This window comes from Nannospalax galili, unplaced genomic scaffold (assembly GCF_000622305.1).
Source record: "Nannospalax galili isolate Female #2095 unplaced genomic scaffold, S.galili_v1.0 scaffold1685, whole genome shotgun sequence".
NCBI classification, from domain to species: Eukaryota; Metazoa; Chordata; class Mammalia; order Rodentia; family Spalacidae; genus Nannospalax; species Nannospalax galili.
The window spans coordinates 460776-486674 of record NW_008352830.1 but is presented as its reverse complement, the minus strand read 5'-3'; the positions used below and the strand labels follow the sequence as shown (position 1 = coordinate 486674).

The window sequence follows — 25899 nt, the reverse complement described above, 5'->3', positions numbered from 1 at the left end:
AAAAAAAAGAAAAAGTACCTCTGACAGAGAATCAAGGACTCCCGTTCCTATGGTATAACCTGGCTCAGGCATGCCCAAATGCAACACAGTAGGCCCTCTTTGATTAAAGTGATCCCACCTCCTTACAGAGTTGCCAAGAGTTCAAGGTTGAGTTTCTGGGCATGGTGGTGCACACCTTTAATCCCAGCACTTGGGAGGCAGAGGCAGGTGGATCTTTGTGAGTTCCAGGCCAGCCTGGTCTACATAATGTGTTCCAGGCCAGCTGGGGCTACAGGGAGACCCTGTCTCAAAAAGAAAAAAAAAAAAACCATGCTTTTAATCCCAAAACCCTGAGGTAGAAGCAGGTGGATCTGAGCGGTCAGGTCAGCCTGGTCCACAGTTCCAAGCCAGGCATTGTTTCAAGAAAATATAAAAACAAAATTAGTTACTCCTGATCTGATTCCTATATGTCTTGTTTGGTTCACAATAAACGTGCACTGGCATCTAAAAAAAAAAAACACCACAAAATTATTGTATTTATTTTGTATTTTTGGGTACATGCATGTCACAGCACGTATGGAGGTCAGAACAATTTGAGGGAGTCGTTCTGGGGATCTAACTCAGGTTGTCATGCTTAGTAACAAGCTTCACCTACTAAGCCACCTTGTTGGCCCCAGACCCAATGGTTTGTCCCAAGAACCAGCCAGCTCAGATTTCTTTAAAACCGTTTAATTACAAACTTTAATTCAGCAGAGGTCTGTGTGGGAGAAGTGGGGAGAGGACAACACCCCAGGAGAAGTGGTGGGCCATCAGGGTTGAGGGAGGGGAGCTGGTGGCTCAGCAGGCTAGGGGCCCAGGGTCACCTAAGGGCAGGCTGTAGAGCTTGTCTGTGGGGTGACTGGTCCCCAGCACAGGGCAGAGAGGGTGTCAGGACTGGTAATCTGGCCTGGGGATGGAGGTGGAGTTTGGGATTTGGGGGGACACAGTGGAGGCCTAGTGACATGGGTATAATGGTCAACTCTCACAGACACACAGCAGGGGAACTGTTGAAGACGGCAGAGGACACTGGTCTCCCCACCCAGGCCTGGGCTGAAGGACTGGTTTGCCAAAAGCAAGCCTTTGGCCTTCTGTAGACAGGGCGGACACCCTAGGAAGAGAGCCCCATTCCTGAGCGAGAGCTCTTTGGTCCTGACTTGAGCTTCTAGAGCTCAGAGTCTGAGAGGCTCTGGCCCAGTAGGACCTATGGCCCAACTTTAAGGCATCAGAAGGTAGGGAAGGGGCCTGGGGCTGGGGTACTGGCCAGAGGAGGCAGGCAAAGGCAGGAGACAGTCATGCCTTCTGCAACACAGGGAAAAAAGGGTTAAGCCAGTCTCATACTGCAAGTGTGGTTTGGAGGCCTAGGCAGACCTTGAAGGAGTCAGAGCTGTGTGTGCATGTGGGGGTGGGGGGAGGTGTCACCATTCTGGTAAAAAAGAATAAAAATTAGAAAGGGAAAATGAAGTCAATTGTGGAAGTTTAAAAAAGGGGGCATGGTCTCTGATCCTCACAGGAGGCCAGGGTTACCTCCAAGGCACTCGGAAGGCCGGAATTACAGGAGTGACGAGGCCGGGAGCTAGGGAGGGAGAGAGCAGGCTTGGCCCCTCTCTTAAGGCTGCAGGGTTTAGGCTCCGGGAATAGACCCACTGGCATATGGTATGGCCCCCAGAAGCCCCCACATTCCTTGGGCTCCGGCTGATTGGTCAGCAGTCTTTTCAGAGATTTCTCTATTACCCAAAGAAATTAAAAAAAAAAAAAAAAATCCCACAAAACAAACACCAGAAAAAAAAAAAAAAAAATTCCAAAGTGACTTGGTTCAGGCCCTTGGAGCATCTCTGGCGCTGACCCCTTAGAAAATCCTCTTCCGTTTCAGGTAGGAGTCTGCGTAGTGGCCACCGAGGCCTTGCGAGTGCTGGCCCACGTAGCTACCCTCCGGGCTGGGCTCGGGCGAGGGCAGCAGGTGGGCAAAGCTGCGCTTCTGGCCTCCCAGTGGGGTCTGGAGACAGAGAGCAGGGGGAGCCGGGTCAGGGGCCTCCCAGGGGTTAGGGCTCCCCAGCCCTGTGTGTCCCGATCCCCTGCCCGTACCTTCAGTAGGTGGCTATGGCCATTAGGCCCAGGGCCAAGGCCCAGGAGCCCTTCATTGGAGCCCAGTGGGGAGAAGCCAACTGCCTAGGGAAATGAAGAGGGGTGGGGTGGGTCACTGCTGGGGCCAGAGAAGGTCACAGCCCATGCTTGGGAGGACTGGGGGTGATTACAAGTTCCCTAAACCTAGGTCTTCTCATCTGTTGACTGAAAATAAGAGCACCCACACCTTAGGCCAAGTTGGGAAGTCTCACACTCCACAGACATGGCACAGAAGCACATGAGCCATTGCCACACTAGTCTGAGTAAGACTGAGCCCTGCTACCACCTAAGACATGGCTGCGGCACTGTGGATCACAGGGCCTTGGAGACACACAGGACACAGCATCTTGCCGGTCCCGGGGAACAGTTCTGGGTGGGCCAGGCTCCTCACCTTGTTGAGGTGGCTCTGCTTTAGGCCAGCCTGCAGGCCGCTGGTAAAGTAGGAGGTGGGTGAACCCGAATAAAAATGAGAGAGGTGTCCCCCACTGCCTCCACTGCTCCGCTCGTTGAAGTTGCTGGGTGGGGGGGACATCTGAAGACAGGGGAGTCAGCCAAGTAAGGAAGTAAGGAAGACAATGGTAGGGACCCAGCCCCCCAATAATTGGCTTGGCCACACTGACCTTCTAGGGAACTCTGGGACCCACAGCTACTCAAACAAATTCAGGCTGGCCTGAGGAAGGGTGAGCTTAGAGTAGATCAAACCCTCTCAGTCCAGTATCCTTCAACAGACCACTGACCACATGTGTGTGAGTGTACCTGGGAACCACCAAACCCTGGTGAGCTCCCAGAGACCCCAGGGAACCACCTATTGCCCAGCAAGAAAAAGCACTGAACAGCAAGGAATAAACATGTTTGTAGTCAGGCATGGTGGCACATGCCTGCTATCCAGTCCTTGCTAGGCTGAGGTAGGAGAACTTTTGAACCAAGAAGTTTGAAAAGTTGCCTCAACAACAACAACAACAAAAAGCAACAAAAGTCTGTGAAACTCAGCTGTGATGGCATGGCTTGTTACACAGCTAGTGCTGACTGCTGTACCTGCTTGTCGCACAGCCATTGCTAACTGCTCTGCTACACACAGGGGGTAGGACACACAGGGTGGCTTGGTTCTTACCTTGTGTCGGCTGGGTCCATGAGGTCCTGGGGCTGGCTCACGAGGGTGGGAGAAGAGCCGTCCAGGTCCCACATCCTAAATGAAAGGGACCAAAGCATGGGGGGAAGGGACTGTGTTAGCCTCATCTGGGCCGAATTCCACAGCACAGTTACCACCAGGGATCTGTGCCCCCCACTCTGGGCCTGCAGGGTTTCAGAGCAATGGTCTAGAACCACCGTAGATGTATGTTTGCCCTGGGGATGGCTGCTTTGAAGGGCCTATGTATGGCATTCAAAGTGGGGAGAGGATGAGCAGACAGCCAGGATGGTAAGCACTTTTCTCTAGGAAAAGCAGAGCCTGGGGCTGGGACTGAGTGCCGGTTTAGGACACATGAGGTACTGGGTTTCAGTCCCAGCACCACATGAACTGGGTATGGTGGCATATGCATGTCATCCCAGTTTTGTCATCTGTGTTTTGGGCCTGTGTTTGGTCACATGTGGAGGCCAGGGCCTGACAGCCAGTGTTGCTCTCCATTCTGCCCACTGAAGCAGGGTCTCACTTGTATCCAGAGCTCAGCAGTCCCTCTAGTCTAGCAAGCCATCTTGCTGCAGGATCCCGTCTTCTGCCTCACTCACACTCAGACTACAAGTGAGCTGCCAGGCTTCTCCAGCTTTTCCTTTGGTTTTAGGGATCCAAACTCTGCTCCTTACATTTTGTATGGCAAGTGCTTTACTTGCTGAGCAATTTCCCAACCTGGCATGCCTTGTTTTTTTCTATATAGCCCCAGCTGGCTTGGAACTCAGTATATAGACCAGGCTGGCCTTGATCTCACATAGTAGGAGTAGAGAGGCCTACACCATCATGCCTGGTCCACTTGGCTTTTTTTTCTTGGTCTTTTTGAGACAGGGTCTCCCTGTAGCCCCAGCTGTCCTGGAACTCACTATGTAGACCAGGCTGTCCTCGAACTCACAGAGATCCGCCTGCCTCTGCCTCCCAAGTGCTGGGACTACAGGTGTGTACCACCATGCCTGGCCACTTGGCTTTTTTATGTGCTGGGGACTCCAACTAGGGTCCTCGTGTCTGCCATCCCAGCCACATTTTACATTTTCGATGCTTGGACTAGGGATGATCATCCAGCATGGTTTGTGGATGGGCCTGGTCTTCAGAGATGAAGGACCACAGTGATCACCAGTCACCGGTCAGGGTAGGCCTGGCACAGGGCAGGTAGGTACTCACTGATGGGTAGTCGAAGCTGTAGCTGTCAGGGAGCCCTGGCTCTGGGGGCAGGCGGTTGTTGGTGAGGGGGCTGAGGAGGCGGGACTTCACCTGGAAGGCTTTGCCACCACCTCCACCTCCTCCAGGAGCTGCAGGGCTGTGCAGGGCACCCTCAGGCGGGCGTCGGCCTCTCCCAGCACCTCCCCAGCCCCGGGTCTCCTTGCCTGCCAGGTTGCCAGCTGGGAGCAGGCTGTGCAGGTTCAGGTAGGGGTTCAGGGGGATTCGGTAGTCCTTTGGGGGCTCCCCCAGCAGTGAGACCTGTGATGGGAGGGTTGGGTTTGTGAGTGCACCAGGCAGAGACAACCTGATGGGTGAGAGGCTGAGAACAGGGTGGTACCTTACCCCAAGGGGTGTTGGCAGGGGCCCACTGTCCTTCGGGAGGCCTCTGAGGCCAGAGCCTCGGAGCCCCACGGGGGCTGGGGTTGGAGTGAGCTGGGATGCCGGGGGACCCAGGCCCATGGGCTCCCGGTCACCCCCAGAGGGGCCCAGCAGCGGTGGTAGTAAAGGTTGTGGCTTCCCTCTTCGGGGTGGCAGTTCCGGGGCTAGGGCCCCCCCTACAGAAAGAAGTAAGGTGTCAGCCAACAGCCCAAACCTGAAGGACCCCTCTTCCCATGGCCCTAGGACAAAGGACAACCCTGTGCCTTAGAAACAGCTATAGACTCAAAGTTTCTTTGATCATCAGCTCCAAAGAGGTCCCCAGCTGCCCTATGAGATAGGCACCCAACCAATGGGGAAAAAGTCATAATTTACCTGCAGACAGCTCCCCAAGGAGGGAGTTGGCAGGCTGGGTCCCAGGCTGGAGGTTGCCCAGGGGCGAGTCTCCAAGGATCCCAGGCTTCTGAAACAAAGCACAAGTCAGATGGAGGTGGAGATGGTGTGGTGTGGGTAGCAAAGGCCACCCAGAATCCTAGTGGTCACAATGCCCAGCACCCCAAATCCAGCCCAGAGCCAATCAGGCAAACATACACCATGTGTCCCCACCCCCAGGCTGTGGCACCACTCATCAGCCGGGGTTCCTGTATGTAGGCCCTGTCCTATGCACTGAGGACGCACAAGGAACACTACATGTATCAGGACCAGAGCTGGAGAACTGGCTCAGTGGTTAAGAGCACTGGCTATTCTTGCAGAGGACCTGGATTCCCAGCACCCATATGGCAGCTAACAACTGTAATTCCAGTTCCAGGGAATCTGAGGCCCTCTTCTGGCCTCCAAGGCCACTGCCCACATGTACATACTTACATACATGCAGGCAAAACAATTAATTAATTAATTAGGGCCATTACCTCACAATTCCCACCATCAACGTACAGTGACAGTCTGAAGAACAGTGCTGATCATGGGTGACTGCACCCCAGCTGCACTGGGTGGGACTTTAGTCTTTGGGAGTCTAAAGAGATGGCCACCAAAGCCAGGTCTCCCCTCAACAGAGGAGCACACCCTGATACAAGGGGTGGCCGGCTGTGTCCTACAGCTCCTTGCTGAGCCACTGACTCTATGATCCCCTCTGGAAATACAAGATGGGGCTGTGAGAGGGAGCTGATGGGAGCTCACGCATGCCCAGGGTTTACCTTTTGGTTTTGGCTCTGCAGGGCTAGTTGTAGTAGTGCAGTAGACAGGGCGGGTCCATTAAGCAGGGGCATGGCTGGGGGAGCACCCAGGAGGCCTGGAAGGAAAAATGAACTGGGTTGGAGGTCCCCCGATGAGACACCCCACAAACCCACTATTCAACACAACCTCAAGCCTGCTGATGGGGGGGAAGGAACCCAAGTTCTCAGACAGTAAAGGATATGCCTATCTGGTGTAAGCTCTGCTTCCTTGGGGACCTTCACAGTCACTGAAGGACTATGGCATGGGGTCCCCAAGGTGACCCCAAGTGACATAGTCACTGAAGTGGGAGGGGTGGCCCCTGCATGGGTACCCTAGCAGTCTTACGTGGTGGGCCTTACCCTGCTTGCCACTGGCACCTCCATGCAGTAGAGGGTTCAAGAGCAGCTGGAGCGAGGCAGATGGGCCCAGGTTGTTTAGTAGCTGCAGGATGTTGGGCTCAGGCAGGAGTCCCTTACCTCGATTGAGGGCCTAAGGAGGGGACCAGAGGGTGGCTCAGAGCAGAGGCCACCACGGCCAACCTTGATGCATCCAGGGAGTACCTCTACTCACCGTGGCCTGGGCAGCAATGAGTGCTGCCAGCATGCTGCGGCCAGGGGGCCCTGGGGCACAGAAGGATACTCGAAGGTGGCTGCCCCCCAGAGCCAGGCCATCTGCCCGCTGCTGAGCTGCCTCGGCCATCTCTGCCGTCTCGTACTCCAGCACTGCAAAACCCTTCAGCTGCCCGTCCTGGCCGCAAGCCAGCTGTGGGAAGGGTACTCATGAGCACCAGAAAAGCAACTGCAGTATCCCAGGGTCACCTATCATGGGAAGTGATCACAGATACCGCCCCTGATTGCTACAGTGAGCCCTGGCAGAGGGTGTATGCCTTGCCATTCATTGTCCCCAGCCTTGCATGTGGTATCTGTTCATGGAATCCACTCAGTGACCCAAAAGGTCAGCACACCCAAGGTCACATGGCTGGCAGGAGAGTATAGCCAGGGCCCCCCAACCCAGGGTGATACTGTGGGGACCCCGACTAACTACACTGGAGATGTCCTCTGATAGGGACTCCCTGGTGCATCAGATGAAGTGCGGAGTTGGGAGGGTAGCTGTGGAGTGTGCCTTGAACACAAGCCCCAGGCCACAGACCCTGCAGCAGGAGGCTATCTAGGAAGGGTGGATTGGCCAGTTAGCCAGGACATACAAGCTAGAGTTCAAGGCTGATCTTGCCAGGGGGCAGGGAGGTCATTGTGACAGTGAGGGAAAGGAGCTAGGTACTACAACTGCACTCAGGCTAGACCACCCCATCAGGTCCCTCCACAGTACCCCTACCATTTGTTGGGCCTAGAGCCCTAACCAGAGGCCCAGGCTAGAGATACTCCAGAAGTAAGGTTAGACAGGTTAGACCAGTTTAATGCTGCCCACTTAATTTTGTTTTTAACTTTTTCTGTGTGTGTGAATATGTGTGTGACCTCTCCCTGAGCCTGGGGCTCACGTTTTCTTGGCTAGGTCACAAGCCAGCAAGTCACAGTGATCTTCTCGTCTCTATCTCCCAGTGCTGGGATTCCAAGTGTGTATATGACTAGGCATGGCTTGTTACATGAGCATCCGAGCCAGGATTCAAACTCCAGCCCTCATCAAACGTCCACCTTTAATCCCAGCATTCAGGGAGGCAGAGGCAGGCAGATCTCTTTGAGATCAAGGCCAGCCTGGTCTACATAGTGAGTTCCAGGCTGACTGGGGCTACAGTGAGACTTTGTCTCAAACAAAACAAAACAACAAACTCCAGTCAAATGTTGAGGGCTCTTAACTGCTAAGCCATCTTTCTGAATAATCCCTACACTGTGTTTCATGCATTAGTCACCCTGGGGTGACCTCTGTCCTGGGTAACTCTCTGTACCTTAAACACCCAAATTACTTGCTTACTTGCAGAAAGACATAAAAGGTCACAACCCACATTGGGTTAGAGCAGGTTCTGCCATCCCCTCAAGGAACCCATCTACTAGTTTTCAGGGAATCTGGAGTGCTGGAACTGTGGGTGGGGGCTGCCCCAGGGTCACGGCCGTTGTGATCGTACCCAGAACTGCCCGAAACCAAGGGACTGCCCCATATAACCACAGGCTGGTGACTGCTGGGGTTTCCACATCACATAGGCAGTGCCCCCTTCCTAACTCTGCAGAAGGCAAAACAGGTTCAGAGAGAGGTAAACCCTGAACTAGGCTACTGAGAAAGCACAGGGATCAGATGAGGCCCAGATGGGAACAGAGATAAAGAATGTATAAAAATACCAGAACAGGCCTAGTGAGATGACTGAGTGAAGGAGCTTGCCACCAAGCCTAAGGATCTGAGTTCAATCCCTGGGACCCACATGGTAGAAGAAAAAACCCAACAAATAAAAGAAGCTTTGGAACACCCTTATACAAAAGTAAAATCTGCCAGGCCGGGCGTGGTGGTGCACACCTTTAGTCCCAGCACTCCTGAGACAGAGGCAGGTGGATCTCAGTGAGTTCCAGGCCAGCCTGGTCTACATAGTGAGGTCAGCTGGGGCTACTGGGAGGCTGTGTCTCAAAACAACAAAGAAGTGAAATCTGCCTTACCAAGTTACCTTTGCTGTGTTTACATGTTCTCTGTGAGGCACTGACATGGTTCTTAGACTGATAGATAGGGTTTTATTTATAACACCCTTTAGTTACTTAGATCTTAAAAAGGAGATACTACCTTAATTTAGCAAACTAAACCGTTTCTTTTAGACCATTAAGTCTTACACATTAAAGAGCTAGAGATACAAGCTCTCTGTCTCCTACTCTTTGGCACGCCCAGCTCTCATGTAACAGTGCTATGTGTGTACATGATAATTCTTTTCATGTACTGTTTGTGTTGACAATCTTTGAACTGTGGCCACTTGTTTTTCTCCTTTCTCATACTGTGCACAAGAACTATTGGTTTTAATTCTGGCATGTCTAATCAAAATACATATGTACAGATTTATAAATATTTTCATGATATATTCAAAGGCCTTATAAACTTGGGTACCCTAATTATTAAAATCTATTAAACAGTGTCTCTAGGTCTATTAAGTGTTGCACTAAACTTTCAAATGCTAATTGCTTATACAAAACAGCACCTAACCCTGCTGTGTAAAAATCCTATGTATTAAATACCTTTTTTTGGTTTCAGTTTGTTTTCAAGGTGTTTTAAGGTATCCATTTTGTTTGCATCAAAGATGTTTTGGTTTAAAAAATAACAAAAACCATATTCTCAACAAAGAGTAATTACAAAATCTTAGTTACTAAAATTTATCTTAAGTCTCATACAAACTAAAACTGTTAAATTAACACAAAGATATTTGTTCAGGTCAAAATGTAATCTTTCAGCTGGGTGTGGTGGCGCACACCGTTAATCCCAGCTCTCGGGAGGCAGAGGCAGGCAGATCTCTGTGAGTTCAAGGCCAGCCTGGTCTACATAGTGAGTTCCAGGACAGCTGGGGCTACAGGGAGACCCTATCTCAAAAAAACCAAAAAAAAAAAAAAAAAGTAATCTGTCTTTTTTTTAATTTTTATTTTTATGTATGTGAGTGTATTGCCTGCATATAAGTAAGTGTGCCTGTGTTGTGCAATGCAGCAGAGGTCAGAAGAGGGTTTCAGAGTCCCCTGGAACTGGAGTTAAGGATGGTTTGTAGCCACCATGTGGGTGCTGGGAATCGAACTTGGGTCCTCTGCAAGAGTAGTCAGCAGTCCCAAAATGTAATCTTTTTGGGGGGTCTTTTTTGAGACAGGGTCTTCCTGTAGCCCCAGCTGTCCTTGCTGGCCAGGCTGGCCTTGAACTCACAGAGATCCACCTGCCTCTGCCTCCCAAGTCCTGGGATTAAAGGCGTGCACCACCACGCCCAGCTTCAAAATGTAATCTTTTTAATCCTTATCTACAATATGGTTCCTAGTACTTAAACAAATGGTAAATTTGTTTGTGAACATTACCCTGTCTCAAAAAGCAACCCCCCAAAAGTTTATTGAAAGTCTGAGCAGGGTTATAGCAGTTTCCCTTAAGTGATTGTGCTGGAGGCTGTGAACTTCAATTTGATAATGTTTTGCTATGTACCAGTTGCTTCTCTCTACCTAGTGTTTACACCCCTTCAAAAACTAAAGCAAGGTTTGGGTAGACCACTCTCTGAACTACAGGAAGTAAAATAATTATTAAGTGTTTTGTGTTTTCTGTGAGGTTTACCTGGGGCCTTATAAAGCCCAGTGTGCACACAGGTAATATTACTTAATTACATTATCTTATGTAATTTGGATTCCATGTTCTTTTAATAAGATGATGATGATGCACAGCACTCTTCTGAGTCAAATAACTGTCATCTTCATGACTTCGGCTGTGCCTTCTTGCAAAAGATCATCACAATTGGGTTTGTTGACTGTTGCACTCCTTCATTAAAGGAGGGGTAAGCAGGGTCATTGGCCCCTCACCTGATTATCCTGCCATTCTTCCCAGCCAGCTGTATGTAATTCTGACCAATTGCAAAAGGTCTCCTGAATTTGGGGTATTTTTTTGGTCTTTTTGAGACAGGGTCTCTCTGTAGCCTCAGCTAGCCTTGAACTCACAGAGATCCACCTGCCTCTGCCTCCTGAGAGCTGGGATTAAAGGCATGCACTACCACGCTCAGCTGGTCTCCTGAATTTGGGAAGGCTAGGAAGAGGGTTTTATGACCCATGAGATTATAAAAAAGTCAACATCCATGCTAGGTAAAGGCTTTCTTTTTTTTAATTTTTAATTCTGGGTAAAGGCTTCCCAATGCAAGTACTCTCAGGCCACCCATAACCTCAGTAACCCCTCCCTTATCTCTGTAAGTAAACTCAGTAAACTCATTGGTTCCCCAGGGTGAATTTTAATGTACTCAAACATTGGTTTGAAATTAGAACCTTAGAAAGGGATAACCATTGCTTGGTATCCCCAGGAAAGGAATTCTCACATAGAAGATAAAGGTATAGATAATCTTAAAATTTCCAAGTTCATAGGTTCAGTGAACTAGTTTAAGGAACAAAATACATGTCTTGTCAAGGTTTATCTGAAATCGTTTGGTTTTGCCAAAGCTTTATCTACATATTACATGGTAATTAAAAGTACCAGACTGGTGTAACTAGCCTTCTTGGGTGTTTAATAACCATATTTCGAGGCCTATAATAATCTGGTCAGAAGGACAAAAAGGGACAATTTTTGTTCCTTGCCCTCCAAAGTCTACTAAGTCCCAGGGGACTATGGAGCATTTCTCAAAATGTCCTGTAACTGTGGTAAGTCACCTGTCCTCTTGTCCAGGGAGGCCATTGAGAACCCATCAGATAGACTTGAACCAGTGTCCACTCTACCAAAAGGAGGGTCAACACAAAGAGAATGTTTCCTCCACGCTTCCAAGTGAAGCCAGCCACCGTCAAGCAGGACCTTTGATTTATCCTCACATAGATGTAACTGGTAAAAGAAAGGTCTAAGGAGCCAGAGGCTCCTCCCAAGCCTATGTGACCCCTGAGGAACAGATCCTCAACTGACCCTAAGAATAAAAATAAACTGGTTTATTTGAGCCAACCACATGGTCTTAAACACCCAACAGGAAAGTATAACCAAAGAGTAAAATAACTGGTATATTTCTTTAAGAGTCTAAAGGACTGAACTTCCCAGACATTAGGCTTAAGTTCATGTAAGATACTATTTAGACAATTTCTCACTAATGATTTTGTTCCTAATAAGAAAATGCTGCTCAAGTATAAGACTTCAAATCCTGGCCTAATCAACTCTGCAGGTGCCTATCTGCAGTGAAAATGAAAAAAAAAAAAACTATTTTTTTTTTTCCGTCTATTTTGAGACAGGGTCTCCCTGGAGCCCCAGCTAGCCTGGAACTCACTGTGTAGACCAGGCTGGCCTTGAACTCACAGAGATCCACTTGTCTCTGCCTCCCAAGTGTTGGGTTTAAAGGTAAGCACCACGACACTTGGCTGAAAATCACTATTCTTATCTAAAAACTAAATGATGGCTAAATTTTTTCTCTGTCTAGAGGCCATTTGGGAGGGAACTCACACTGTGTGATTCTAGTCACTCCAACAACTATCAAAGTGCCTGAAAAGCAAATCCCAAGTCTAGTCATGGCAACTAAAAGAAAAATAAGAAACCAAGATGGATGCTTTTGGAAGCCCTCATCAAGAAACTCTGATTTTAAGCCAGGCATTGTGGCACATGCCTTTAATCCCAGCAGGAGGCAGAGGCGGGCAGATCTCTGCCTAGTCTACATATCACGTTCTAGGTCATCTGGGGCTACTGTCTCAAAAACACCAAAAAACCCCCCAAAGCTCTTGATTTGAAAACTCACCCTGTTCTGACTTCTCCTGATTCCCTGCCTAGAATCTGTGCCTAACTACTCTTGCTTTTACTTCTTCCACTGATATCTATCCTCCTCATAATGATGAATATTTCATGCCTTTAAAAAAACATTTTTTTGGGGGGCTCTTTTTGAGACAGGATCTCCCTGTAGTTCCAGCTGGCCTGGAACTGACTATGTAGACCAGGCTGGTCTTAAACTCACAGAGATCTGCCTGCCTCTGCCTCCTGCTGGGATTAAAGGTGTGCACCACCATGCCCGGTGCCTTTTAAATTTTTTCAGGACAGACTCAATGAGATGACCTGACAGTCAGTGAACCAGGTGCTCTTAACCAAATTCCCTCAGGTCTCCTACCACTGCCTGCCCACCTGACCCCACATTTCAGACCAATGTTCCAGCCTTTGGAGACCACCCCTCTTTGCCTAGGTCCCTGTCCATCAGGAAGTAGCTGAAGACAGACCACTGTTGCCCCTTATCAACAAAAGGCTGGAATGGTAGGTTCCTGGCAGGCTAAAATGGCTGTGCAGCTCCCAACATTCTAAAATGGTAGGTTCGAACTTAGCCCTTGGAAAGTCCCTCTGCTTATTGGGAGACAACCAATCCTGAACTAAACTGCCCAGCCTATGTCATGAAAAGTTACCCAAGTACCTATAAAAGATGTCTGACCTTCCTGCTGGTTGATGTTTCTCTGCTCCCTGAGAGGCAGCCCAGTGGCCTATTTGCTCTCAAAGAAAATGCTGTCCCCCGACCTAAGAAAAAAAAGCTTTGGAGCACAGCCAGACTCTGGCATAGTGGTTATCCTGTTATCCTATCACTTGGGAGGCTCAGAAAATAAAATGGCTTAAAGGCCAGGAATTCCAGGCCAGTCTCAGCAACAGAGTCGGACCCCCAACTCCAAAATGTAAAGAAATGCCAGGCGTGGTGGTGCAAGCTTGTAGTCCCAGCACTTGGGAGGCAGAGGCAGGTGGATCTCTGCGAGTTCAAGGCCAGCCTGGTCTACATAGTGCATTCCAGGGCAGCTGGGGCTACAGGGAGACCCTGACTCAAAAAGACAGAAAAAAAAAAAAAAAAAAAAAAAATTAAAGAATTACCAGATTACAGAGCACTGCCAGTTCCCAATTCTTGACCCGTCCCAAAATGAATGCTTATATGGGTGGAACAGTTGCACGTGTGTGTGCATCCACGAACATGTGAGCCATAGGAAAATATAGCATGTTCTGCTATCTCCACTGGCATTTCCATGTACACACATGTGCAGATACAATGAGACAGATACACACACAAAAAGGAAAACAGGGGTGCAGAGCTAGCTTGGTGGTTAAGAGAATTGTCTGCTTTTCCAGCACACTCAGATTCAGTTCCCATCACCAACATGGTGAAAGGAGAGAACTGCGTCACACAGGTTATCCTCTGACCTCCGCACATGTGTATCACATGGCACATGAATATATACATACAATAATTTTTTTTTTTTTTTGGTCTTTTTGAGACCAGGCTGGCCGTGAACTCACAGAGATCCGCCTGCCGAGTGCTGGGATTAAAGGCGTGTGCCACCACACCTGGCTACATACAATAAATTTTTTTAAAAAGGCCAGGAGCCAGGCGTGGTGGCACATGCCTTTAATCCCAGCACTCGGGAGGCAGAGGCAGGCAGTTCTCTGTGAGCTCAAGGCCAGCCCGGTCTACATAGTTCCAGGACAGCTGGAGCTACAGGGAGACCCTGCCTCAAAAAGACCGGGGGGGGGGAAAAAAAAAAAAAAAAAAAAAAAAGGCCATGGTGGCTGGATCTGAACTCACAAAGATCCACCTGCCTCTGCCTCCACACTCAACCTTTAAAAATTTTGTCACAAGCCCAGTATGGTGTCCCATGCCTTTAAGTCCCAGTGCTCAAGAGGCAGAGACAGGAGGATCTGAGAGGCCAGCCTGGTCTACACAGGCCAGCTGGGGCTACAGGGAGACCCAGTCTCAAAAAACAAAAACAACAAAACAAAAACAAAAGACTAAAACCAACTAACCTTCATGTGGCAGCACATACGAGTAAGCATTTGGAAGGCCGAGACAGAAAGACTGAAAGATTGCCAGGCGCTCAAGGCTAGCCTGGGCTACATGAACACCAGACCAGCCAGGAAAATATAGCAAGATCCTGTCAAAAAAAAAAGGTGGTGGTGGTGGTGGGGCCTCACAGGCTGGAGAGATGGTTCAATGGTTAAGAGCACTGGCTGCTCTTGCTAACAACCATCTGTAACTTCAGTTTCAGAGATTCCAAAATCCTCTTCTGGCCTCAGTGGGCACTGCATTCACATAGTGCACTTACATACACGCAAGCAAAACACTGATATACACAAATATTTTAGAAAATGAAAAAGGAAAAAGCAGTCAGGAGTCAAGGGCCATACCTATAATCTCAGGACTTGAGAACTAAGGAAGGATTGCTCAAAGACTGAGGCTAGCCAGGGCTACCAAGTGAGACACTGTCTTGAAAGAGAGGAAAGAGGTGAGGCAGGGTAGAACACCCATATAATCACAGCACTTAAGAGGCAGAGGTAAGAGAGTCAGGCCTTTAAAGCCAGCCTTTGCTACACAGCAAATTCTAAACTAGTCTATGCTACATCATGCAAACCTACCTGAAAGAAACAAAGTACCAAGCCGGGTGTGGTGCTTTAATCCCAGCACTTGGAAGGCAGAGGCAGGCAGATCTCTGAGTTCAAGGCCAGACTGGTCTACATAGTTGAGTTCCTGGCCAGCTTAGCTGGGGTTACAGGGAGACCCTATCTCAAAAAGATTTTAAAAAAATTAAAAAGAAAGAAAGAAACAAAGTACCATACCCCCCCACCCCAGAAGAAAAAAGAAAGATAAACAAAATGCATAGAAGAGCTGCAGAGAAGCGTTGACAGTTAAGAGCACTACCTGCTCTTCCAGAGGATCCGAGTTCAGTTCCCAGCACCCAAGGAACACCCAGGCAGGGGCACTCAGTGTTCAATGATGGCTTCAGGGGTGGGAGACAACTGACAGCAAGCTGTCCCCTCAGCCTATGAAGAGTGCTACAGTTGTTTCTACACCATTTCCCCTGCCCAACCATCCAGGCTGCAGGGGCCTCCCTCAGTGCAGCTTTAATTCTTATCATTTGCTTAACTTTATTTTTGAAACAGGGTCTCCCTATAGCCCAGCTGGCTGGGAACTCACTATGTGGATCAGGCTGGCCTCCATCTTACAGAGATGGGAGTTTGAAGCCAGATTGGTCTACTTAGTGAGTTCCAGGCCAGCTGGGGCTACAGAGATGCTGTCTCAAAAAAACCAAAATAAATAAGCACAAATAATAAAAAAAGTATAAAAGTGACTGTGGGCACAAGATTGCCAACAGTATATATGTGGAGGTCAGAGGAAGCTGTCAGAGGACAACTTGAGGGAGTCTGTTTTCTCTTTCCACCACAGGAGTCCTAGAGATTGAACTTCAGTCATCAGGCTTGGTGGCAAGCACACTGCCCTGCTGACCTAGAAATAACCCAGATGCCTTGGTAATGCTAACAGTAACTCTACCCTTGAGCCACATCCCAGCTGGATTGAGAGACTTCATCCCTTGGTCTCCCTGCTCACTGACATACTCCTGACTGTATCCCTCCTACAAACCAATAGAGACGCACACAAGGGGATCAAGGAATGTCCAAGCTATGTGACTCCTAAGTTGGGAGAGGAAGGCACAAAGCTTGACCTGCCTGATTGCTGAGCCCATGTTCTACTCAGGACACTAGACTGACTGCACAGAAGCACAAACACTCAGCAGGGACTCAGTATGTATCTGATGAGAGACAGGGTAACGCTCCCTGAAAAAGTACTTGCTAACTCCAGGATCATAAATACACACATGGAAAAAGAAGAATGAAGGAGCAAATATTTATAATAATACACAAGTGGGCATGGTGGCACAGGCCTTTAATCCCACCACTAGGGAGGCAGAGGCAGGCAGATCACTGAGTTCAAGGCCAGCCTGGTCTACGTACTGAGTTCCAGGCCAGCTGGGGCTACAGGGAGACCCTGTCTCAAAAAGACCAAAAAAAGAAAACCCAAAACAAAACAAAACAAATAGGGTTGGAGAGTTTGCTCAGTGGTTAAGAGCACTTCCTGTTCTTCTTGAGTTCCCAGGACCCATGACTGCAGGCTCACGACAACCTGGAACTCTAGTTCCCATGGAGGTCATGGTGATGCAGACCTTTAGTCCCAGCACTTGGGAGGCAGAGGCAGGTGGATCTTTGTGAGATCAAGGACAACTATAGAATTCTAACCCAGCTGGGGCTACAGGGAGATCCTGTCTCAAAAAAACTCAAAACACAAAAAATAAGTAAGTAAAAATAACAAAATAAACATCTTATGAGCCAGGTAGGGTACCACATACCTGTAACACCAGTAGTTGGGAGGCTGGGGCTGGAGGATGGCATTTGGGGGCTAGCCTGGGCTACCTAGTCTACATCATGGTGAGCAAGTCAGTGTGTCAGTGAGACTCCCCCACCCAATAAGAAGTAAGCAAATGACACAGCTGAGGCCTGGGAGCAAGATTCGTACCCAGAACTATGGACAACTTGGGCTGTCCTCTGAACTGTGACAGCCACTCCACCAGAAAGAAAACCAGAAAGTTAGACCAGGTAGGTGACACCAAAGAGCCCTACATAGAATAGATAGGTACTCTGTCTGGACCTTGCATCTGTGTGCTCAGTGCCTCCCCCCGCATGGGGCCTGGGACCCACCTGGCAGAAGGTAGGGGTATAGACAGCTGACAGAGCCCGGCGCAGAGCTTCCACGTCACTGAAGCCAGGTGGCAGGTGGTCCACGCAGAGGCATCGGGAGTGCAGCAAGGCTGGGGTCAGCTGCCCGGCGTCTGTCCAGTGTACGTAGAGTGTTCGAGGGCCCAGGGGCTTGCCCAGCAGGTCAGACTTGGCCCGGGCGGCCGAATCCTTCTTCATGTACTCTGCAAAGCCATAACCCTTGGAGTGGCCAGTGTGCTCACTGTACACCAGGAAGCAACGCTCCAAACTGCCAAAGGGCCGTACCAGCTCCTCAAACTGTGCCTGTGTCAGGCTGGGCGGCAGGTTGGCCACACACAGGAGGGCGTCAGTGGGCTGCAGCTGCACTGACAGCTCCCGCTCTCGCAGGTGGCTCTGGTGAAAGGCATTGATGGCAGCTTCTGCCTGATCTCCATTCAGCAACGTCACAAAAGCTGTAGGGTATGAGAGGGCATGGGGTCAGAGTAGACCCAACTCCCCTGCCTGGGCCCTCCAAACTGGGTGTGATGATAGAACCTAAGCCACCCAAACATCTCAAGCCCTAGTTGATGCAAACACAAGCCAGAATGCAGCAACTCCACTTGCACTCACACTGGCCAGATGGTACCTTGGGATCGACCAGTATCCATCCCTGCCATCCCTATGTGCCACTTACAATCTAGTGCAGTGCTCACTGTGCACATGGCTCTGTCCTAAGAACTAAGCATCACTCACAAGACAGAAAGAGAGGCTCTGCTAAATAAGATGTCTTCTGACCTCAATAGGTATGCTGTGGCATGCCCATGCCCACACTCACACAGAAAATAAAAACCAAAAAAGGAGAGATGGCTCAGCAATTAAGAGCAGTGGATGCTCTTGCAGAGGATGTGGGTTCGGATCCCAGCACCAACATGATAGCTAATAACTCCAGTTCTAGGGGATCTATGTCTCTTCTGGCCTCTGTGGGCATCGCATAAATACGGTACACTTACATACACGCAGGAACACATACATACATACAATCATAAAAATAAAATGAAGGGGCTGGAGAGATGGCTCAGTGGTTAAGAGCACTGACTGCTCTTGCAGAGAACCCAGGTTCAATTCCCAGCACCCACATGGTGACTACGAACCAGCCTTAACTCTAGTTCCAGGGAAATCTGAAGTCCTCCTCTGACCTCCGCCGCATTACACGACACAGGTGCACTCACATACATGCAGGCAATACACTCATACACATAAAATAAAAATAAATGAAATATTAAAGTGAAACGAAATAAAAATAGGTGTGGTGGTGCACACCTCTAACCTCAGCACTTGAGAGGCAGAGGCAGGCAGATCTCCGAGATTTCCAGGCGAGCCAGGGGTAAAAAACAGCAAGACATTGTTCCAAAAAAATAAATTTAAGGGGCTAGAGAGATGGCTCAGCGGTTAAGAACACTGGGTATTCTTGGAGAGGACCTGGGTTCAGTTCCCAGCACCCACATGGCGCCTAACTCCAATTCAGAGGATCTGATGCCTTCTTCTGGCCTCCATGAGCACATGATGCACTTATATATATTCAGGCAAAATACTTATGCACATAAAATCAAAATAAATAAATAAAAAAAAAACCTGTGTAATGGATACCAGGACAAGGGACTGGCACTCCTTTTGGGTTGTTCTCAGGATGGCAGGGAATGCAGAGCTCATCAGAGGAGACCAGTAACCTTCAGGACTGTCCCCGTCCCCACCTCCTTATTCCCGCCTGTCCTGTGGCCCCACAAACCTGTCCCTTTGTATTTGTCCACGAAGCAGTACTTGAGCTCATAGTCGCTCAGCAGGTCATGGACTTCCTGTAGAGACAGAAACCAGGTCAAGACGTCACCAGCAATTGAAGGGGACATCCAGACATGCCTAGGTTATATTGGTGGATAAATAACTCCATTTCACTTCACATCATCAGCTTAAGGCCATACAGAACAAGGCTGAAGGTTCAATATAGCACAATCCACTCAGATAGCATGCATTAAGGGAGCTTGTTGAACATATCTGCTCCCCACTTGCAAGTTCAGAACAACTTTATAGTTAATACTGACAGAGCCATAGTGTACACCAGGAACCTGAGGTTCCAAAGGATGAAAAAAAAAAAATCTCTCAAGTGCAAGTTGTCAGGCCAACAGCGGGCACAGTACCCAAGGGCACCTTACAAGCCTCAAATGATCCAAGGCTGTGTGGCTGCAGTGCCACCTCACTTCTTCCTGTTCATAGGTCCACTTTTTCTTTTTTTGTGAGACAGGGTCTTCCTGTAGCCAGGAACTCAGTATGTAGACAGGCTGGCCTCGATCTTACAGAGAGATTCGCCTGCCTCTGCCCCTCAGATGCTGGGATTAAAGCTGTGCAACACCGTATCAGGCAGGGCCACCTTTTCACACCTGGCACCCTGTGCTCCTACTGGACCAGATGTGGTGGGTATTTGCAGACACGTGCACACCCTGCACAGAGCAGTCTGTCCCTTATCAACTCCTAACACTCCTGGGGCTCCGATAACAGTGGCAGGTACGTGGGTAAGCCAGTGAGCAATGATTCTTAGTAGCAAGGTATAACAGGCTCTCCCTCCACCACGGGGCAGGGCAGGATAGATTCCACTTTCCTGGGTCCAAAGATCATAACCCGCCCTGCCCCATGTAGATCCCCCCAAAGACAAGAGCACCCCTGGTAGGCAGATTAGCCACAGGAAAGTATCACAAAACATACGATCCCCCTTTAATGTCTGTTGGATGGTGGGAAGAGGCCTCATATTCCCAAATCAATTCTAGTAGGCTTTTTGAAGGAAACTCCAACTTCCGGATCTATCTCTCCAAAGGAGTGAATCCATTGCTTGGTTCAACTATGAAGTTCATACTCCAATCATGAAACTTCTAGATCTGAGCTCCCGCCATCGCATGGCAGAGATGGAAAAGCACCCAGTGGGCACGAATGGGGCCAATATCAACCCAAGTACAGTGCACCCCCATACTTCAGCAAGGCTACATCTGGCCGCCCCCTACTACTTACTACCCGCCCCTTCAATCACCCAGTCTCGCCCAAGCCCAGTGGTCGCCCCTAGCAACATCCGCCCTCAGTCTTTAAGTTGGCTTCTTTTCTTTCCCTTTCCTCACGGTCCCCCTTCTCTCCACTTCGTTCTTGGTTTCTCCCGACCCCCTATCCATCACGAACCCCGCATCCAGCAGCATTGGTTTCGCCCGGGTGGCCCACCCCAGCCCCGTTGCGCACGCGCATAGTGGTATTTCCCGCCACGCTCACATCGCCTCCCCCCCACAATCATACCTGGTTGGTCACGTCCCCCGGGAGGCCTCGGATCAAGATCTTGCGGCGATTACGGAACTGGCGCTCGGTATGTTCCAGACGTTTCCGGATCTCTTCCGGATCGAGAGGCGGCAGGTCTTGTTCGGGCGCCCGGCGATCGGTGGTCTCGGTAGCTTCCGCTTCGGCCTCCGCCTCCGGGCTGAGCGGAGGCCGGTGAGTAACGGACACGTCGGCCGCCATCTTGGGGAACCCGGCGCCTTCTGGGACCAGCGAGCTCAGGGCGGAGCGGCATAGAGCGGCAAGGAGGTCGCGCGCGCTGATTGGTCAGTGGAAGCCACGCCTCTTATCCAGCCCCCTTCGACCTATTGGCTGAAGCCCCAGCCGGCCTTTCCGATGTTCCACCCTGCTCCTAGCGCTCCGCCTAGTCTGTGTCGTTGCGAAGCAGAGAGAGACAGAGACAGAGAGACAGAGAGAGAGCGCGCCTACCCGCAGGCCGGCGTTAAGGCTGTGGGTGGAGTGTCCGCTTGCCACGCGGAGGACTTGAGTTCGATTTCCCTGCAACGCCTAAAAAAAGTGGGTGGAGGCACACTTCTATAATTCCAGCATTTGGGAGGTCGAGGCAGAGATCAGAAATTCAGAGCTGGCTGGGCATGTTGGCACACGCCTTTGATCCCAGCACTCGGGAGGCAGAGGCCGAGGCAAGCGGATTTCTGTGAGATCGAGGTCTGCCTGGTCTATATAGTGAGTTTCAAGCCAGCTGGGGCTGCAGGGAGACTCTTGACTCCAAAAGAAAAACAAAAAACCCAGTGGCCATCCTTAGCCATTAATCCCAGCAGTTTGGAGGTGGAGGCAGAGAGGGATCAGAGTTCAGGGTTGAGACTGGAGAGGTAGCTCAGCTGTTAAGAGCACTGACTGCTCTTGCAGAGGACCTGGGTTCAGTTCCTAGTAACCACATGGCAGCTAACAATCATCTGTAACTCCAGTTCCAAGGGATCCAATGTCCTCTTCTGACCTCTGTGGGCACTGGACCACATGGCACTTATGTACTTGCAAGCTAAATACACTCATAAAATAAAAATATTTTAAAATTTTAAGAATTTCGAGGTCATCCGCCACATAGCAAGCCTGGGCTACATAAGACCCAGTCTCAGAGGTAGAGGAAAATAATCAAGCCATAGGCTTGAAAATTTTGTTAGTATGGAATGGAATTCAGTCCAAGCCTCCATCGACCTTTTAACCTGAAAGCTCAGGACATCTTTTCCGGGACTGGGTTCTCAGCCTGCAGTGGCCTGAGGGGCACTGTAGTACTTGGGTTTTGCATGAGGTAGCTGCCACTTCGTTTCTGCATCCCAAAGACGTATAGTAATGCTGCATTGGTCACCAGGCCTATGATGGCTAACACCCCTATGACAATGCTGACCAACCTGGAACTCTGATCTGTGCAGAAAAGCCCAAGAGTGAGTGAGTAAGTGTGCCCAGGGCTCGTGCTAGGCATGTCCCTCCTGACCCTGCCCGGCCTATCCTCTTACCTTGAACTTTGATCACTATGAACAAGGTGTCTCTGCCCCTTGGGCTGGTTGCCTGGCAGTGATAAGTGCCATTGTGGCTTAAGTTGACAAGGAATGGGGTCCCAATGGATATTTCATGCCTGGAGCCCCCCTGTAAACTGGAACTTTGGGGACAGATTGCCACGGGCCTGGCACTGCAAGACATGACTGGTCCTGTCTTTCCAGGAAGAGTGCTGGGGACATTTGTCACATTTGATCTTGGGACCATCTGTGAAACCACCATGCGACCAGACACCCCAGAATTCCAGAGTGACAGCGAGACAAGGGGAGAAATCAAGGCTTGGCTGGGGACATAGGGATGAGGACTTAAAAGGTCTGAGTGACCAACTCACAAAGGACATGTAGCTGGACAGTGGTATTCCTGTGCAGAATCACTCCGTTCACTTCCAAAGTGGCATTGAAGAAGAACTTGTGACCATCATCCTTGGTGGCCTGGAACTGAAGTTGGGCAGGGTTGCCTGGTGGAGACACAGGAGCGCCTTTCAGAATGACCTGGACTTGGGGCCAAGGTGTGAAAGTCCCGGTGACTATGGACTCCTCTGTGACGTTGGTCTCACTCAAGACTCAGAATGGATGGACTCTAGGAACCCTGGAAGAGAATACAGCACCCAGGAAATTTACTGACCCCATGACCTTCCCATGGCTCAAGCCACTCCTTTCTCCTGCCCCTTTCTCATTGGAGGGTCCAGGCCACACTGTCTTTTTTGTTTCAAGGTGTTTTTTTTTTTTAGTATGTAGCCCTGACTGGCATGAAACTTGCTATGTAGACCAGGCGGGCTTCCATCTCATGGTGATGATGCACCTGCCTCTGCTTCTTGAGTACTGGGATTAAAGTTGTGCGTCCTCATACCAGACCTCAGGCCATGCCTTCTTTTTGGCCAAACCCAATCTGGATCTCTGGTCCCGCTGCAGCCTAGTCTCTGCCCCCATGGTCACACCCCTCAGTCAGCTTCGGCCCTGCCCCACTTACTGAAGACTCACATTCTCCTGGGCCTGCATGCTTCTGCCCCCCAGGCTCATGCTGCAGACAATCTCTCTGACATCTTCCTGATTCTGTCTGTGGCCATGACTCTGGCCCTGAGCGTGTCCCCGTGGCTCAAGACTGTAATGTTGAGCAGTTGGTCCCCCAGTGTCATTTGGACCTGGGCCTCAGAAACTGGGAACAAGCCATCTAGGGTGCAGGACACAGGCCTACATGTCCCCACCTCCAAGAACAGGGGGCTTAGTAGGTATAGAGAAGTCATGGGCAGGACTGTGGATAAGGGAGCACATGATCAGTGGGACCCCCCAACCAGGGTCCTCACTTGCACAGACCCTCTTTCAGTCCAGATCATCCTTCCACTTGCTAGACACACTTGTATGTCCTTTACTTTCTCACACCCTTCCCACCGTCATCCCCCACTCCTGGAGCCACTCCATCCCTTGCCCTGCACCTGCCTTCCCAGAAGCCCCTATGGTCTTAGACACCTCCTGCTCTGCCTCAGCTCAGACCTACCTTCTCTAAGCAAGTCCCTTCCCTTTCCAAAAGTCTGGAGCTGTCTGGGTGCTGAAGTATTCCAGAACAGCTGAAGCCCTGTGGCTGGAGGTCCAGCTCTGTATGGCAGGAGAAATTGGCTCCATGATCCCTTCTGTTCACCAATACAGTGGCTTTGATCTCTGTGAGGTCTCTGGGGTCACCCTTCACTGGTTGCCAGCTCAGCTCCTCAGTCCCACAGAGCAGAACTGCAGTGAGTTGGGCCTGTGGCTCCCCACCTAACACCTGGCAGTGCAGAGTGAGGTTCCTGCCCACAGGATGCCAGGAGGGCAAGGGAACCAGCTCTACATGCTGCAGGAACCCTGTGGAGGAAGGTAGACCCAGACTTAGCTAAACCAAAGGCCCCCATCACAGGAACGGGGAGGAGACAAGGTAATCCAGGAGGAGACAATGTAGTCCCTCTACGCAACTATGAAATTGGGCTTTTTCACATGTTATGGCAGGTTTGCCACCAGGCCACACACCCATGCCCTCACTGGAGGATTCTAGGCAGGGGCTCTATCACTGAGCTATGCCCCCAGTCCCTCACTGGGGGAGTCTAGGCAGGGGTTCCACCACTGAATTACACCCCAACCCCTCACTGGGGTATTCTGGGCAGGGGCTCTACCAATGAGCCATATCCCCCAGGCCCTCACTGGGGGATTCTAGGCACAGCTATATAACTGAGCCACGTCCCCACCCTGTTCCTGTTACTCCAGCAAACCTTCAGAAGGCAGTAGAGAAATTACCTTTCACTCCTGTACTAGGCACCAAGATCAAAGTTTTTGTTTTTGTTTTGACAAACATCCTTCTTTTTATTTTTTTAATTTGGTCTTTTTGAGACAGGGTCTCCCTGTAGCCCCAGCTGTCCTGGAACTCACTATGTGGACCAGGCTGGCCTGGAACTCACAGAGATCTGCCTGCCTCTGCCTCCTGAGTGCTGGGATTAAAGATGTGCACCACAATGCCTGGCCAAACATCCTTCTTTTATTTAAGACCAAACTGCAGCTGGAATACCCAGTACAGTTCTGCTTACTACACTTCAAGAAAGATCTGAAAGTGGAAAAAGAACCAAAGAAGGGCAGTTCAAGCGACCAAAGGGTGGGTGGAAGGTGCTGAGTATGAACACTGTACGACTATTTTGACTCTGGTCTGAAAATAACAGAATTATTGAAAACTACATGGAAATAACGGAAGTCCCTCCAAGTTTGAAAATAAGCATTTTAGGAAAAATAAAAGGAAATTCAACTTTGTACTTGTGGAAACTAACCCCTAAAGATGAACAAATTTATATTGACTCAAGGGCAATAAATCCATGATAAGTTATTGGGACCTAGGATGTCTGAGTATCAAGAAAGACAGCCATAGCCTCTAACGATGCCTGTACTGGTCTGTCTCAAGCTCAATCAGAGGGGAAAAGGTATGGTCCAATATAAACTCCTTCTTGGTTGCTTTCTTAAAAGTCAGTTCCGTTTATGCCATTATTGGCAGGTCTTGGCTTTGTTTATTCCAGTGCCAGTATTTTCTGCTTAACTACTTTGTTGGCATCTGAGTTTATTTATTTGTATACTATATGCGGTTTACATCTTTAACCACCCTTCCCAAGTTAATTCCATTGATACTTGGCATCTACCTGAGAAGGCCCACCGCGTCTCACCTCTTGCTTAGTGTGTTCAGCAGATATTTACTGCACCTTTACTGTGGGCAGAACATTACACTGGATAATCAGAGAGAATAGATAATTTATTTAGTAAATGTCTCCTGCACACAATCTAGTGAATGATTACAATATGGCCTCGCCTTGTTTGAGGTTTATTATGACCATATTTCATACCATTCATATCCTAATGTAGTTACAAGACCCAGTATACTATCAAAGATAAATAATTTTTTGATTGCCATTTAAAAACGATCTAATACTGGCATCCCAGCTCTACAAATAATGAATTTTTGCCACATTTTAAACTATGTAAAAATCTAAAATCTGCAAACAGTATAAGCCTTTATAACACTTTTTTAAAATGTAGTAAAGTACACATAAATGAAGGAGGTACAATGAAGGTTATTTGTATCTGTATTAAATTTCAGCCTGCCCAAAATCACACAGGCTGAAGGTTTAAGATTAGAGTTCATAAATTTTGACTTAATTTTTATTGTTTTTATTTTGAATCAAGTTGGAAACGCTTTTTTCAAGGGGACAATAGAATTGATACAATTGAATTTAGAGCTTATTTCAAGTAAAATTAAAAGCTTTTGTTACAAGATGTAGTTTATTTTATACCTTTACATAATTATTAGCTGCACGAAGATAAAGAATTTTAAGT

General features: G+C 49.3%; 2 protein-coding genes across 5 annotated transcripts in view; both read right to left on the bottom strand.

The window, feature by feature from the left end:
* Window positions 1-692: 692 nt before the first annotated feature.
* Raver1 (ribonucleoprotein, PTB binding 1) lies at window positions 693-21174 on the bottom strand. 4 transcript variants are annotated; one of them, XM_029554538.1, is made up of 13 exons: window positions 20516-21174; window positions 18975-19041; window positions 17192-17661; window positions 6662-6853; window positions 6451-6580; window positions 6073-6167; window positions 5255-5339; window positions 4847-5058; window positions 4466-4762; window positions 3251-3325; window positions 2531-2671; window positions 2101-2184; window positions 693-2011 (listed from the first exon to the last, which is right to left on the bottom strand). In XM_029554538.1, exons 1-13 carry the CDS (start codon window positions 20732-20734, stop codon window positions 1865-1867), a joined length of 2214 nt encoding a protein of 737 aa, XP_029410398.1. In that variant the 5' UTR covers window positions 20735-21174; the 3' UTR covers window positions 693-1864. The 4 variants fall into 4 exon arrangements, with proteins under 4 accessions (XP_029410398.1, XP_029410397.1, XP_029410400.1 ...); XM_029554537.1 differs by having other exon boundaries at window positions 5255-5342; window positions 20516-21171; XM_029554540.1 differs by lacking the exon at window positions 2531-2671 and having other exon boundaries at window positions 5255-5342; window positions 20516-21173.
* Window positions 21175-21241: 67 nt separating this feature from the next.
* Window positions 21242-25899, bottom strand: part of Icam3 (intercellular adhesion molecule 3) — an 8780-nt gene continuing 4122 nt past the window's right edge. Inside the window, 6 exon segments of the mRNA XM_029554525.1 lie at window positions 21242-21931; window positions 22024-22160; window positions 22162-22270; window positions 22395-22625; window positions 23528-23629; window positions 23632-23898. Coding sequence (XP_029410385.1) covers window positions 21741-21931; window positions 22024-22160; window positions 22162-22270; window positions 22395-22625; window positions 23528-23629; window positions 23632-23898 — 1037 coding nt within the window. The 3' untranslated portion in view covers window positions 21242-21740.